Here is a 15,722-nt window from a genome sequence, read left to right as displayed (position 1 = left end):
ATAATACAAAGGATATTTTTTTATATAACCTTGTGTGGAGTTTCTTTTGTGGTTTGCCTAGTGTGTTGCTGCTGTGTGTGTGTGTGTTGTGCAAACGCTTTACACATTGCCTCTGAGATATGCCTGACTGCTTGTGCTAAGCTACCAAGGGGGTGAGCAGGGGTTATCTTCAGTGTGTAACTCCCTTGCCCTTACTAGAGTGGTGGTTTCTGCCTGGCTTTGGTGCAAGCCTTAGCCAACAGGAAATAACATTTCTAACATCCTATGACAAACAACAGAGAATCCAGGTTTCTTTTCAGACCAGCAATATTCCATTATATCAAATGAACCGTAGGCCTTGAAATCGCCTTTTTTCATTAATTGTACCAGCCAGGCCGATTCGATTAGCTATCATGTTGTCCTGATAGTTCTTTGAGGTTGGTAAACATGTTGCTCCCTGTCACTGAGAACCAGCAGCCTCATGGCACCCCCAACCACTACTGAGGAACATGATTAAGCGGATGTATTGTGTTTCAATATGCACCTTCTGTATTTTCTCATGGGTTGGCAACTCTCTAATGAAATCAGCCATGGAGTAAATGATTGCTAAATATCAAAGCCTGACCTCCTAAACTCATCCAGTGAATTCAGAACTTCATCTGCTATTATCCTGGAATAGAAATGGGCCAATACAAATGGCAAAGAGAGGGCTATAGTACTGGCTTTGGGAAAAACAACCAGGGAAATATATTTAGAGAATATTTTGGCCAACTGAGAGATTGGTTTAAAAAGAGATAGCATGCAAGATCTGTTTAGGGCACATTCTGTATCAGGGTCAGCAGAAACATCTAGCAATTGGATGGCCCAATCAATTTCCTCAGAGGGGTTGATTACAAAGCCTTTGCTCCACCTTTGATCAGCCTCTGGCCTAAGGCATTCAGTTCCAACCATCCTGGGAAATATGCCCTTACCAAGCATGGGAACTGGTATGTTTTGGGCCAATGGCACAGGCTTATACCCAATGTCATAATTTTCCATTACTGATTCAGTTGGATTGAAGGCCAACGATGTAGGAACTGACCCATAAAGGTCCACAACAGTGCCCTTATCTGATAATTACTGAGCAACCAGGACCTTAGGTTGCAACTCCACTGTGGGGTATTTAAACCTTCTTATACTTCTCTTATTTAACCTTCATATTTCACCTTTTTCCTTTTAATTTGTCCTTTCTTTTGCTAGGCTTAGGAGCAGATTATTCTATATTAGGGGTTCATCGAACCCTTGCAGATTTTTAAAAGATTAGGATAACGTCACCACTTTTCCCTAACTCAGAGACAGGACCAGATCATACCACCTCTTTATTGGTGACCTCAAGGAGTGAGAGATCATGTTCTTTAAAAAGGGATTGCACATGGGATAAGTCCACCGACAGATCACAACAATTGTCCTTCAATTGGCGGTTAAGCATGGGACCCTCCACTTGAACACCAACCTTTCTGAAGCCAGGAACGGGCCTTTTAACCCTGCTCAAACTGCCATCACCTACTAATTTTACAGGGAATTCTTTAAGTAATTCTGTTAAAATATCTTGGATGTGTTCTGAGTTATCAGTGCACTTCTCCAGTAAAGATAAAATAGAAGACAAAATACTCTCAAGACTTTGCAATGTCTGGGTAGATTGGGTGAGATGGCAGGAAACAATGAAATATTTGATAATGCAAGAGTTGTAAAACTAGGGGTACTAGAAAACATTTCCAAAGACGTCTTCTGCTGCGTAGGCGTTGTGGGCAGTGGTTCCAATCCCTGGTTTACCATCACCAGATCTGGTTTAAATGGTGAGATATCCGGTAAAGTGTAATTCGGTGCAATAGAAGACTGAGAGACATGTAAGGCTGGTGGGGCAGCTGGAGCCCGTTTAGTATTGCAAACTTGTGGACAATCCCTAAAAGGTGTTCTGTTTTCAGCTCTAGATGAGTCACTTGTTCCTGTTGATCTTTTAGAAGGTTTGTGATATGAGACTCTCACAAGTCCTCTATCGGCCAAGTCCAATTACTTTCATCAGCTTTCAGCTTTACATTCATCGTTGACTACGCCACTCAGCTGAAGATGGAAATTACTTCAGATAATTTTTGAAAATGCGCTGGTATTTTCGCACTCTCTTTAAGGACATCCAGATGAGTCACTCTCTTTCCTAGAGGGTTAGATTTTTTTTTGGGCACAATTTGGTGGAGAGTCCTCTACAAGATTTGACTTTCTTGCCATCATAATTCTGCCTGAAGGAGATTGAAGTGAAACAATAAGAAGATGGAAAACGTGAAGAGAATGGTGTAGAATGGTTCATAATTGGGGGAAATACTGCAAGCCCCGCCCAATTCTAGACAGACCATGTCTGCAGAAATGGGCTTTACCTTACAGCCGGAGTCACTAATGCTACCACACCCCTTAGCCACCCCAGGGCTCAATGACCAGCTTGACACCAGCTCGAGCAACAACTCGAGCTCAGTCCTCCTCCACCTACCAACCAAACACCAAATCTCAAAGAAATCTTACAGGGTGGTAAATGTGACCAATTATAGAGCCAGCCAAATTGCCCCCATCTTTCCAAGGGCCTTCCGAGGTGGAGAGAGTCTGGACAATATGCGCCACCTTATCTTCCCTAGTAGATATCCACTGCTTTATACCTCATGGAACAGAAACAAGCATGCTTGAGACCCACTCCAAGTTTGCAAACAAATTGTAGACAGTTCCAGACAATTAAAGCAAAGAGTTTGTGAGGATTAGTCAACTCCAGGGCTAGACCAAAAGCCAGGGTGGACTTACAGTGTGGTGGAGCCTCACATATAAACAAGCACACCAACCTAAATATGGCTGCCTCTGCTCACTGTGGGTGCTGCCTTGTGCCTTAGCACCTTTACTTCTCACAACCTCAAAGCCTCCTTTCCTCACCTGCCTCACTTCCGAAGCGCACAATGCTCAAGTGCACACTGCCTTCAACTCCTTTTGGCCTCTGTTGGTCTTGAAACTTTAATCTTGAATGTTATCCCTCTGTACAACAGCCAACAATAAGCAGAAACTAGATGTGGGCTATTTAGGGCAAGGGCCAGGGCCAGGGCAAAGGGCAGAAACCCTACTTCCGCCGTCCGAATTTCTAATTTTAGCCACTGGCTGCTTCTTCGCCTTTTTTCCTCATCTCTTTTCAGGGCCTTGCTGGCTCACAAGCTTGTATGCCACTTGTATGCCCTTATATGCCCTGGTCAAACAAACTAAGGGGCAATCACAGGTGGTAACTGGCAGAGGGCAGCAGGGAAATAGGGGTGTGGGAAAAGCAGCGGAAGCCAAAGCGCACGCCCGCGCCTCACCGCACCAAACACTCACTGGACCAAACCGGTCCTAGTCCTGATCGGAGTCTCAAGGAACCTCCTCACTTCTTCACAGCTGCTTGTCAGTGGTCTGTGTGGTCGCAGGACCGCTGAAAGACAGGCCAGAGCCCTGCCAGGGGCCTCTATCCACTGGCACCCTCTTGCTCCTCCTCGCAGCCGCAGTGTCCCGCCTGTGTGGGTCACCTGGCAGAACTGGTCAGAACTGTTTATAGCTGGTCTGAGAGGATTCGTCTCACTCCTTGCAGCTGCTCAACCATGGTATCACGTCCATGGCTCCCACAACGTTGCTTGCATCACAGCGACACGCGACAACAAGGAGTTGAAAAGTGAGTGAAAAAAAGAAAAAGAAACATAAAAAAGATAGATAGCAATTCACAGTATTGTACGGTATCTAGCAGAGCACCTGAAGGTGAAGATATACTCTCCTACTACAAATTTGACAATAACAATGAATTGAAGAATATACACCTGCACCAGCGTGATCAAAAGCTGATACAACAAATAAACCACAAATTCTCATCAATAATTCAAGGTTGACCAAATCATTACATAAATAACCCTCTTAATGTTAAGACTGTTTAACTGCTTTCAAAATTCATATACCGATTCTTCGAGTAACATTTACTTGGTCATCTTATTCGTGAGATCGATCATATAATTCCCACTGACAAACACATTTTTTTAAATTAGTGGCACAATATTATCAATAAAAAGAAATAAATGATAAAAATAAAATTGGCATAGGTTACTTTAATTGTGCTCCTACTAGGTGCCTACTTATCTGATGTTACAGAATTTGCAACGGTATAATGTGAATAAGAATGCAGACAGCTCACCTGAATTAGTTTATTCAAACTGAAAGATGATGAATGTTGAAAAGCCAGATCCCATTAAAAAAGAAAACAAAAAGCAAAGCCCTCCCACTAGAGTGGAATAGCCCATCCCAAAACACACTTTGTCAATCTGTAAAGCCCGATAGAGAAGAAAGCAACAAATTGTGGGTGAGGGCACTTTTTACAAAGTCATAAATATATTTTTCCAAGAAGTATCGCAAAACAAACTCTTAAAGTAAATCATATAATACTGTATATTTTTATGCACTGAGTCACAGTGTCAAGGTGAAGTACAAGGATATGCAATACGAATTGGATTCACAGCAACAGGTGATATGTGTGGCATATTTGGTGTATTTAGGTCTGAAATTGCCACTCTTTCTCGACCATCTAATGACAGGCAATCAAAGCAGATATAGATAGTTCAGAAAGATTAGTGAATCAATCAGTTTAGTTTTTACATGATTTATGTAGGACGTGGGCGATTGTATAAGAACAGACATAACTAAGTCAGTATGGTAAATGGAAAATCGTTTGAGCACATCAATGATAATTTATGCACAAAGTTTTGTTTGTAAAATCGTGCTCAACTCCATTCAACACAAAATCCATTTATGCAATGCGTATCTTATGATAAAGCTAAATGCGAATTAGTAAAAATGTCTTAGTACAATACTCCTTGGGCCAGATTCACAAAGGTAAAATTACAGTTTTCTGTAAGTGTACGATTGTTTGCAATTCTCAAAGCAGTGTTATGAGTAGTATGTGTACGACTGCGGAGTCTCCGCACATAAAAATTTAGGCAGAGGTAAAGATACTACTCCTATAATGGCTTTGTGAATCGCAAAAAATCATAAACTTACAAAGAAGTATAGGTTTACTTTGGTGAATCATGCCTTCAGACTCCAAAATACCAGACTGCTGAAAGATAAACGATACAAGGGCTGATTATGCAAACGCTCACTGCGTTACTCAATTGGGTAACAACTGTGCCATAGAAAATGGTTTACAGAAGAAAGACTCGAGAGTCGATTGCTTGGTGATGCAATTTTTTTATATGGGCCGGGATGCCCGCCACCCCTCCCAACACCAATTCCCCATGGGAGGAGACAGACACCGATTTGAACTTTTGGAAGGCGGGGTGGCCTCACGATCCCCCCGGCCGTATTTATTAAAATATGAAACAAAATGTAAAACTTTAAATTAAAACGTTTCATGAATCATGCACAAATTCAACTTCAATTACATCTTGATGAAGACAGGTTTTTCAGGCTAACCTTAACAAATCTCTAATACAAAGGTTTCCTAGCCGAGTCTAGCATCCTGATAAATGCATTACATTTGAATTTGTACAACCTAACATTAAGGGCCAACGGCAAGGTCTTAACCGGTGTCAGATCCCTATCACCAACTTCCCGCCCTCACGGTGTGAGTGGCGCATGCGCAGAGGTCTTTACCCTCGCCGCCAATTTTAACTTCCCTTGTCGTGGGGGCCCCCTTTCACTCGACGCCATCTTAAGGTCGTCTGAGTTCGTGTGTGAGGTATCCGTAAGAAGGACTGCGTGGACTCCCCTCCTTCCCCACACTCTCTTCCGCCGGAGCGGATATCCGGCCCCCGGGAAATTCGTTGGAGGGGCATATAGCCGTCTCCCCCTGGGAGGGGCCTATGGCCTAAACTGGCTGCCACGAGGTTTTGTAGTCCGGGGCACCGATCTGCCATAGTGCTTCGGGGAAAGGTGCCGCCACTAGCTCGGCTGAGGGTAGACAATCCCTGAAAGCCTGCATTTTGGAACGAGAGAGCGCATCAGCCGCATTATTCAGTACACCCGGCACATGTTTTGCCCTGAACTGTACATTCAATCTCATGCATCGCAATACAATCTCTTTCAACAGTCGTAAGATCAATTTGCAGCGTGCTGCCTGCTGGTTAATGCACTCAACCACTGTCATGTTATCTGACCAAAATACCACCGAGCGGTCCCTAAAGTCTTCTGGCCATGCCACCAGAGCCACCCAGATGGGGAATAGTTCCAGGAAACCAATGTTACTCATCAGGCCGCTTGTTCGCCACCACGCCGGCCATGTTTGTGCCGACCACCCGTTTCCGAAGATTGCACCAAACCCCACGCTGCCCGCCGAGTCGGTCCATAAGCAGAGCTCCACCGACGAGGCTGGGGGTTTGCTCCATACTACCCGGCCGTTGAAGTCCGCCAGGAATGCCAGCCAAATGAGCATATCCCGGCGAACCTCTGACGACAGTCTTGTGTGGTGGTGCCCTTCCCTAAGGCCCACCATGGATTGCGCAATGGATCGAGAGAAAGGGCGAGCCATCGGTATCACTCTCAATGCAAAGTTAAGCTGACCCACTGTCTGTTGCAACTGGTGCAGGGTCACTTTGTCCGTCCGGAGACACTGTAACAGGGAAGCCCTAAACTTGGCAACCTTCTCCGTCGGCAAACGGAAGCACCCCTCCTCCGAGTCTAGTTCTATACCCAGAAACTCGAGGGAGGTAGTCGGCCCTACCGTCTTACCTGGCGCCAACGGAACCCCGAAACCCCGCATGAGCACGCAGAATTCCTGCAATGCCCGCGCGCAGTCCCGAGTGCCCGCTGGGCCAAGAAAGAGGAAATCATCAACATAACGCATCACATGTTTGTGCCCTGTGGCCTTCGTGAACACCCATTCCAAAAACGAGCTAAACATTTCAAAATAGGCACACGAAATTGAACAACCCATTGGCATGCACATATCCATGTAATATTTCCCTTGAAACGTGAAACCCAGCAGGCGCTGGTCTTGAGGATGTACTGGGAGCAACCTGAATGCAGATTCAAAGTCTGATTTAGCTAACAATGCACCGGGGCCCAGGCGATTCAACAGTACTACTGCGTCATCGAACGATGCATACTTTACTGAGCATACCTCGGGGGCAATCGCCTCGTTTTGAAGCCCCCCTCGGGGCCGATAGATTGTGAATGAGTCTATACTCCCCCGGGTCCTTCTTCGGAACCACTCCTAATGGGGAACACACAAAATCAGCCACTGGTGGGTCGCCAAATGGTCCTGCCACTCGCCCCAAGCTAACCTCTTTCGCTATCTTTTTGGCTGCAACTGTTGGGTTGTGTTGAATGGACAGCTGATTTTTACAGGAAGTGCTCCCACGAAAATTGCCCGCCGGGATCCTGAAGCCATTTGAGAAGCCATCCCTCAGAGTCCCGGCGGACGCATGATCAGGGTAACCGTTTAGCCAAGGGGTCAAAGCCAAGATATCTATGGGCGAAGACGTTTTCCTCCAGGGCACCGTATCAATCCTGCTTGGGCCCCCCCTTCCCTCCTGTGCCATTGACCTTAGATCGGCAACTCGTTTCCAGGTGTGAGGAGTTTCCACAGCCCGAGCATGCGTGCCGGAACCTACACGTTCCATGGGGCCTGTTACATGTGCCTTTATTGAAGCCCCAACACACCCCTCGCCTGCTTCCGTTCCTGCCCGATCTAGGCTGGGACTCCCCCCCAGCGTTCGCACGAAAGGGCTGTGACTGTCTCTGAGGGAATACCCCAGAGCCGTTCGTGCTCGGCCCTGAAACACTCGCTGATCCTGGCAAAAGCTGTGCATGCCATGATACTGTATCCAGACAATCCCATGTCAAGGCCTCTTTAAACTCCTTCGCTTTTCTAAACGCCATATCATAGCCTTTCCATTCATCACCTCCATACTTCGCATGGAAGTTCGTGATCCTGCTCTGATAACATGCCAAGTCACTCAACACATCTGGTGTCCGCTATGCGATAATCGCCACAAAGATAGAAAAGGCCCTGATCCAGATCATCATTGTCTCCTCGACCCTGAATTCCGCCATCTTGGCCCACCATACACTGGGGTGCTATAAATCCTTCTGGGTCTTTGCATACTCTAACTCTTGATGATCAGTCAACAGTGAAAACATATTAATGTACTTGTTGGCCTACACCATCTCTTTCGTAGCCATGGGAACATGTTGAGCCAAACTTTTTCACCTTGAGGGTACCGCGCCCTCCCCCACCATTGGTAACGATCTCTTACCGGCTTCCGCCGTGCTTCCAGCCGCGTCCGTTGCTTTCTCCTGGTTGACACTCGTGACCACCTTTGCCACCTGCGGGGAAATAGAAGGCACATTTGCTGTCCCGGCATCCCTTGCCTGCCGCAACTGCTCGATAATTATTCTGGCCTCTTCGGCTGGGTCTCCCGCAGCCGGAAATCCCCCCGCTCCCTGTTTTAGCCACGGTAACACTGCCGCTAACTGAAGCGCTAATTCCGAGGGCATCTGGTCATCCACCAGCGGCTTGATAACCACAGGAATAGGCAACCCCCCATCCGGTCCCGGTACCGGGCTTGCCGCTGGCGCTACTGGAATTGGTGGAGTCTCTACCGGAACTGGGGCCTCGCTAGGACCCGTTTTCCCCTTCCTCTTCTTACCCTTCTCCCCTGGGTTGACGTTCGGCAAAGCCGGTCCTATGACCATGTTAGGTCGTCCCGAGGGGGCACTCTGGGCCTCAACCTGTTTCCTGAGGGCCTCCAAGCCGCAATCTAGGCGGTCTACTTTACCGAATTTTCGGTCCATCACCGCCACTTGGTTCACCAATGTGCGCAGCATTCTTTCCATCTCGGAGCTCTTTCCGGACTTCTTGCCAGGCATGTCTGTGTTTGATCCGCATGACCTGTCTCACAGAAGCGACCCGATTTCCAGCTACGCCTTGATGCCTGAAAGAGAAAAACACCGATTACAAGTTCTCAAAAAAGTGCAGCTTTGTTCCCTTGAGGGCTCTCGAGCGACGAGTGGTGCAGCCTTCAGAGCGCAGGAACAAGAGGAAGCTTCGTTGGATTCCCGCGCTTTTATCCAGCTGCGGGAGGGCGGGCCCCGCCTCAAGCACGCCCATCAGTGCACGGACTTCCGGGCGGGTGTTTAGGACAACCTCTTCTGGGCGGGAGGAGCGTGTTCTGGCCACGCCGCTTCGGGCATACCAGCTGGGACACGCCCACCCGCCCACAATGGTTTCCCGGGGGATCGGGGCACCCATCCATACGTTTGGGGGGACCGAGTGGTCTCCCCTTTCCAAATGAAAAGTGGGCCGCATTCTTATTGTTTGTCTTTTTAAATCTTAGATTTTGGCACATGAAAAATATATATTTTCTGGTAGTCTTTTGCTGTACGTTTACAGTATTGCTATTGTATCATTAGCAAACGAAGCCTTAAAATGCAATGGAGGCTCGCTCCCATCTTTAGAGAGGTGTGTAACGAAATGTCCAAAAACACTGTCTTTTTACAATGGCTGAATCTGCATCGAAAGAAAGTCAATACAAAATTCTTCTTTCTCGCATAAACAATTATTTCCTTTTTTGAAAGGTCAACTTTTGTGGAAATGTATTCATGATATATTGTTTTCCTTTTTTCTAACCTGGTTGAAATAAAAAATGCAATTGTGTTTACATTGATAGTGATTTGCTTTCTTGAGCGCTTACATTTTTCATTCAAAATATCTGATACGAGCAGTGGAAAGGGCGAACATATTTCTATTCCCAATCTGCGCAATTTTTAATCGATGGCCTTTCATCCATTAAGAGTTATCATAAACAATGTTCATCTTTATGCTTTTACTTCTATGCTCCATCTTTCTTTATCTCCTTTGAACATAGCGGTGATTCAGTGATGTTTTTGTACGTCTGCGAAGGAAGATAAACCAAATAATGTGCTTACAAACCTTCAAATAAAACTTTGACTAATGGTGCGATTCAAATCCTTGTATGTGAATTGACGACCTGCAGCTAGCATGCATTGAAAATTGTTGCTGTATTGAGAACTGTTAATTTTGTCATAACAGAGAAACCACGAGAAGCCTGCTTCGATCCTGGAAGCATCATGAATGGAACACGGATTGGGACCGATTTCAAACTTGGCTCCACTGTAACCTATCAGTGCGATTCAGGATACAGGATTATTGAGCCGTCAACAATAACATGCGTGATCGGCGCAGATGGAAAGCCTGCTTGGAACAGGGCCTTGCCTTCATGTAATGGTATGTATCCCTTTAACAGCTAACTGTTTTGAGGAGCAGGAACGCATTGAAGTGTGCGTTTATATAGCCCGTGACATCACCTTCCAGCTGCAATTAAGAGCTTAAACGCAGGTGCTCGAGCAACGAATCCAGGTCCAAAATCATTAACTCTTCTATCCTTCCTTTTACTAAGAAGGCAGCCAGGTGTTTAATGACGGCTTTCGAGTGACCACTGGCTTTAAGGGATGAATGAATAGCCTTAAATGGGAAGTGATGCATCCGAGTATACGGTTGTCTTAGAATGTAGTTGTTGATGTTAATAGTGGGAATAGAGCATTTTCCAAAAATGAAAATGAACACAGCTTAAAATATTTACAACACACATCCTCCAAAGCCATTAGCCCACCTCTACAATGTTTGCAGGGAAAACATAAGTGAAATACCACTTAACAAAATATATTTTGTATTTTAATCCAATGCCATCCATGGCCTTAATGATGATTCAAATCAACAGACACCACAGAAAAAGATGTTTCATGCAACCATGGATAGTGCAGGGCTTACTGGATGGAAGGCCCTTTGGCAGACCTTTGATGCTCCAGCGGTGCAAAGGGCTTTGCAAAGTCTCCCTGCGTGACTTTTCACGGCCTTGTAATTATGGGCCCCTTTTACGCCTTTCTCTGCGCATTACTCACGCAACATCCAAGGAACTTGACAGATTCCCAGATTTACAACATTTTGTAAAACTGTGACTGCATTAGAATCCTGCACCGAGGCGAAAGAAAGGTGCATTGAGGAGAAATATTTTAATTACTCCTCGTTTTTTCCTTTTCCTATGTGCGCTGCACTTTGCTATTAATGCTTGTTTTTGTGCAGAAAGGTGTCCCTTCCTGCACAAAAACAATCATCCCGCAGCCTTGGCACCCTTGCAAAATGACTCACGGGTGCCTGCGCTGATGCATGGCAGCCAATTTTGCACCAGCGCAGGGGAAAGCTTAGGGATGCATGGTATTGTTGTTAATACGACGCATCCATGTGCTATGAAAACGAAGCAGCACAGCACACCTAAATGGCTTTCCACACCATGCTGAGTCATTTTCTTGCAGATGAGGCCATTAGTTCCTACAGCATAACAGAACTATCAGTATATAGGATGTAATCATTGTAATCTAGAGGCATGATTTCATTAGACAGAGGAGATTTTTGTTTGTACTGTAGAAAAACTTGTGTATGTAGTGCAGAATCAAATCTAAAGTCTACATCTGTTACAGTGAATGAAGTATTCCATTTTATCCATCAGATGTAAATCTTTAATGATTGGAATGCTTGCTTGGAGGACAGCTTCTAAGGTCAGCACCAGGGTCACAGTAATTATGCGTTTACCTGGAGCCAGTGCTCACTCTCTCACCACAGCAGTCTGCACTGCTGTCAGATGTTCTTAGTAGGTGCAAAACACATTTTGGCTTTAGTGAAGAAATTAGATTTATATGCAATTAGTTCTGTGTCACCTTCCTTGAAAAGTGTATCCTGATGCCCTCGCGATGACACAGATCACCAGGTTTGTTGTGTTCAGACGTGTGTGTAAATGTTGGAAAGCGATCATGTCAGCTTGTACGGAATGTACAATTTGTGTGTGTTCCAGTGCCCAATGCATGCTTGAGAAGTCTGGACGTATCAAGTCATAGAATGATTTAACTCCTTCTGCATAGCATGGATGTATGGTACGCCAATATGAAGGAATCCCAATATGGATTGTAGTCTTTTCAAAGTCATTGAAGGTTGAAGCAGTCCAACTTTCTCTGCAAAGTGTGTCTCAAGGCTTTTGTCTTCACTTGACAGCTCATATTCCAGAAGAAGTACAATGATGTGGCACCTTTTTAACACTGAATTTGTAACCCATGTAGGAAATCCTAGAATTATGCAATCTACTCTTGTCAAGTGTTCCATGGGGATATCATCTATCAGATATATGTCATCGACATAGGACAATGCCTGATCTTCAACATTTTGTAGTAGCTCTGTTACTGTCGCTTTAAACAGCTTAGGGTTATTCCTATACCTCCGGGCAGTTGATGGAACTGCCTCTGAATGCAGTTAGATGTCTGCTTCCTGGTGCTATATTCTGGCAGAAAAATCCATTTGAGGTATCAAGTGTATTTCTTCCACACATTGTTGTTCATTAGTGTGCATTCTGTACTGCAATGATCAATAGATAGAAGCAAATGAAAGTTATCAGAACTAATAGGACAGTGAAGAGAATGAAAATGTCCATTCTCAAGATAAACAATGTATATATGCAAGCATATAAAACAATATACAGATCTGGCATACTACTATATGTCCTCTAACTTAAGTGTATAGGGCGTGTTTATGTGTTCTGCCAAGAATCCCCATGCTGGATGATCCAACCCCCATACCTTAAGGGAAAGAATGTAGGTACCAATCATGGTCATTAGATGGACACCCCTCGTAGAGGTATAAGCAGGCTGATGGGCTGAAGCATCAGCATGTAGAGACCTTGCAAATGTCAGCAAAGTGCTCCTCTGCCAAATCTCCTGCCTTGGTCCGTGATCTTGGTCAGGTCACCATGTTATAGATAGCTTTGTCTCCATATGTACAAAACAAATAATCACATGTGCACAAAATATGTATGTATTAACCCTGTACATGATGTGTCAAGTTATCAGGATAATTTTCTTGCCAAGCTGGTTTGTAAGCAAGTATATTTTCGTAGAATGTAATCCACACAGTCATGGTTGCAAATGTGTGAAGGCAACTTTAGGAAGAAACTAGTGGACATGTAAAAATGGCAGTGTTTTCCTCTAGGCCTAATTGGGACTAATGACAGGAGGGACTTTCTTTCAAGCCAGGAGCCACAGGCACCGTCATCTCTTCACTAGCCCAAGGTTCAGCAGGTGAAGTCCAGCAGACAGAGCATTCTCTCTTTGCCTAGTACAGGGGCCAGCTGGGAAGTCCTTCGGTCCTTCTCCAGTTCCATCATTATCTGAGGCTTATGGTGGCAGGTGTGCCAAGCGTTTACCCAGTAAGTGCACTGGGCGGATGATGCAATCATTAGCTAATGGGTTACCAGGCTCCCACTAACCCTGTGACAACTCACTGATATGTGTGACGTCTTGCAATCCAAGGGTGCACTATTCTGCCCACTCCCAAGACATGTGTACCCTGCCATGGATCTTAGGAGCTCAGTAGCCCAAGAGAAAACCAGTTTGTACACTGGTCTCCCATCTCTGTTCCTGCTGCAGGCCTGTCTACCTGAACAAAGGGGCACCCCCCCAGGAGTGTGGTAGCCATTTGTCCACTAAAGTCAGCTTCACCTTTAAAGCTTGCCTTTTGGGCCAATACTATGAGTGTCTTCCTGTAACGGGAGGGGTGAGTTCTTCCCTCTGTAGCAGGCTACCATTTTTCCTAAGTCTGGGAGTCATTCACACCAATACCAAGAAGGCAGAAATCTCTCTGGTGGTCAGCAACCATGTGAGGCCATTGAGAATATTAGGCTACATAGTGGCAACTTTCTTAAAATTGCTTTCCCTTAAGAGTGACATTAAATTTGCCTTGGGCATTAAGTCAAGTTTAATGCCAGAATGAATTTGATACCTTGAAGAGCCATTTTAGTAGTCCCATTCAGACTTTAGTCATGCAGAGGGGTCAACCGGAATCTCTGTGTTAGAACATGGGGCTACTATCTTTTCAATAGCAAAACAACTATTTGGAAGTGTTTCTGTCAGGATAGATTAAAAGTATATGTCCTACTTAAAAACATATATCTCACTGTCTTAGGGCTCCTTATACGTTCTTTTTGGGGAAAGTTACATATATTGTTAAAGTCAGTGGAGGATTTGCCATTGTTTTAAATGGCAGAGTTGTACTAGAAATTTGAAATGTCTCTTCCAGGCTACAGTACCAATGTGTTGATGTTGAGCCTGCAGTTTGGATGATGTGTCCAACTTCTCTACTCAGTGATGGCAATGCTTCAGTTCCATTGACAAAGCGCTGAGCCGAGATGCATGGGCTACGAGGGTGCGATGCATTGGGTTTCTCCATGCAGTTCAGACAATTTCTCTATTTTTTCACACAGCAGTGGCAAGTGATGCACGGTTTTGATGTGTCGTGCTCTCAAGGAGAAGTGTTGGTTCAGAGAGTGAGGCGCCAAACCTACTCCTGCAAGAGGGTTGATGCGCCACTTCTGCTACATGTAGACTGGTGATGCATTCATTTCCAAGGTGCAGGTATCTGGGTCCACTTCCAGTGAATCAGGCACAGGAACACGGATAGAGACTTTGATATCTCTGAGTCTCAAGCAACAGGAAGCTAACCATTAAGCCATTGGATATCTCTTCAGTTCTCCCTCAGCTCTCCCTTAGCAGGGTCAACACAGGACAGCACAGCTGAAAAGCAAGCCTTGCAGTCCAACAAAGTGCCAGCCCTTGATGCAGCACAGCATTTTTTTTAGTTCAGTTGTAGGCCCAGAAGTGTTTCATTTGATGGGGTCAGGGACCGTTTACTTATACAAAGTTGCGCCTTTGACGTGGGTGTGCCTTCAAAGAAGGGTCACTGAAGTACAAAAAAGCCCTTTCTCCTCAGCCCTGGCTCCATACGAGCTGTAGTGGGTAATCAACTCTTTCTGTGGGGACAGGGTCTAGCCTAATCAGGTGTAAATGTTAGTTCCTCTCTCTCTTCGTGCCCAGGAAGAACCATCAGAATGAAGATGGGTACTCAGACATACCTAATCTTCCTGTGTTTGTGGCTGTCTAGAAGGCATGCAGAAAGTGTAGCTATCACCAACCCCAGACGTGTATTAGAGACAGGTTGTAGGTACACAGAGGTGTTTGACATTTTTAAAATGGTAATGTCAAATCTAACTTTACCATTAAAGATGATTTGCCATTACCATTCCAAACATATAAAACATTACACTGCTTATCCTTTCTAATTAGAAATTACAGCTTTCAAATGTTTTAAGGAATTTCCAATGTTCACCTATGAGAAGAGCATGCCTCATAGTAAATAAAAATGCATTTAGAAGTTTTACACTGCCAGAAAATGCAAAATGTAAAAGTGCATGGCCTAACTATTACTAACACAGCACCCTGCCCTATGGGCTACCCAGGGTCAACCTTAAGGGTAACCTGTGTGTTGTAACAGGGGAGTTTAAGGCTTGGCAAACAGTTTTAAATGCCAAGTCCAGCTGGCAGTTAACCTGCACACACAGGATCTGCAGTCTGAGGCCTGAGACATGTTTGAAGGGCTACTTTTGTGGGTGGCACACAAGGGTAGACTGGGAATGCATTCTAGCCCTGGCAAGAATGTCATTCCAGCTGGGGTTAGGGTGATGGTGGGAAACACAGCTGCTATGCTTTTGTTACACTGGCCAATTTTAAAGCACTGCTGCAAAACTGGCCACCAGAAACAAAAATTGCCCCTACTGGCTCAAAACCAGCCCCACCCTTTTCCCACAGGGAAAAACCAGCTACGACCAGTC

At 45.2% G+C, this 15,722-nt stretch overlaps 1 protein-coding gene across 1 annotated transcript in view; it reads left to right on the top strand.

Annotated features, from left to right (window-relative positions):
- CSMD1 (CUB and Sushi multiple domains 1) overlaps positions 1–15,722 on the top strand; it is a 3,932,590-nt gene that overhangs the window by 2,487,791 nt on the left and 1,429,077 nt on the right. Inside the window, exon 30 of the mRNA XM_086925641.1 lies at positions 10,049–10,243. Within this exon, the coding sequence (XP_086781767.1) occupies positions 10,049–10,243 (195 nt within the window). The remainder of the gene's footprint in view (positions 1–10,048; positions 10,244–15,722) is intronic.

Source organism: Lissotriton vulgaris, chromosome 6 (genome assembly GCF_964263255.1).
Source record: "Lissotriton vulgaris chromosome 6, aLisVul1.2, whole genome shotgun sequence".
Taxonomy (NCBI): domain Eukaryota; kingdom Metazoa; phylum Chordata; class Amphibia; order Caudata; family Salamandridae; genus Lissotriton; species Lissotriton vulgaris.
This window is presented reverse-complemented; position numbering and strand designations above follow the sequence as displayed.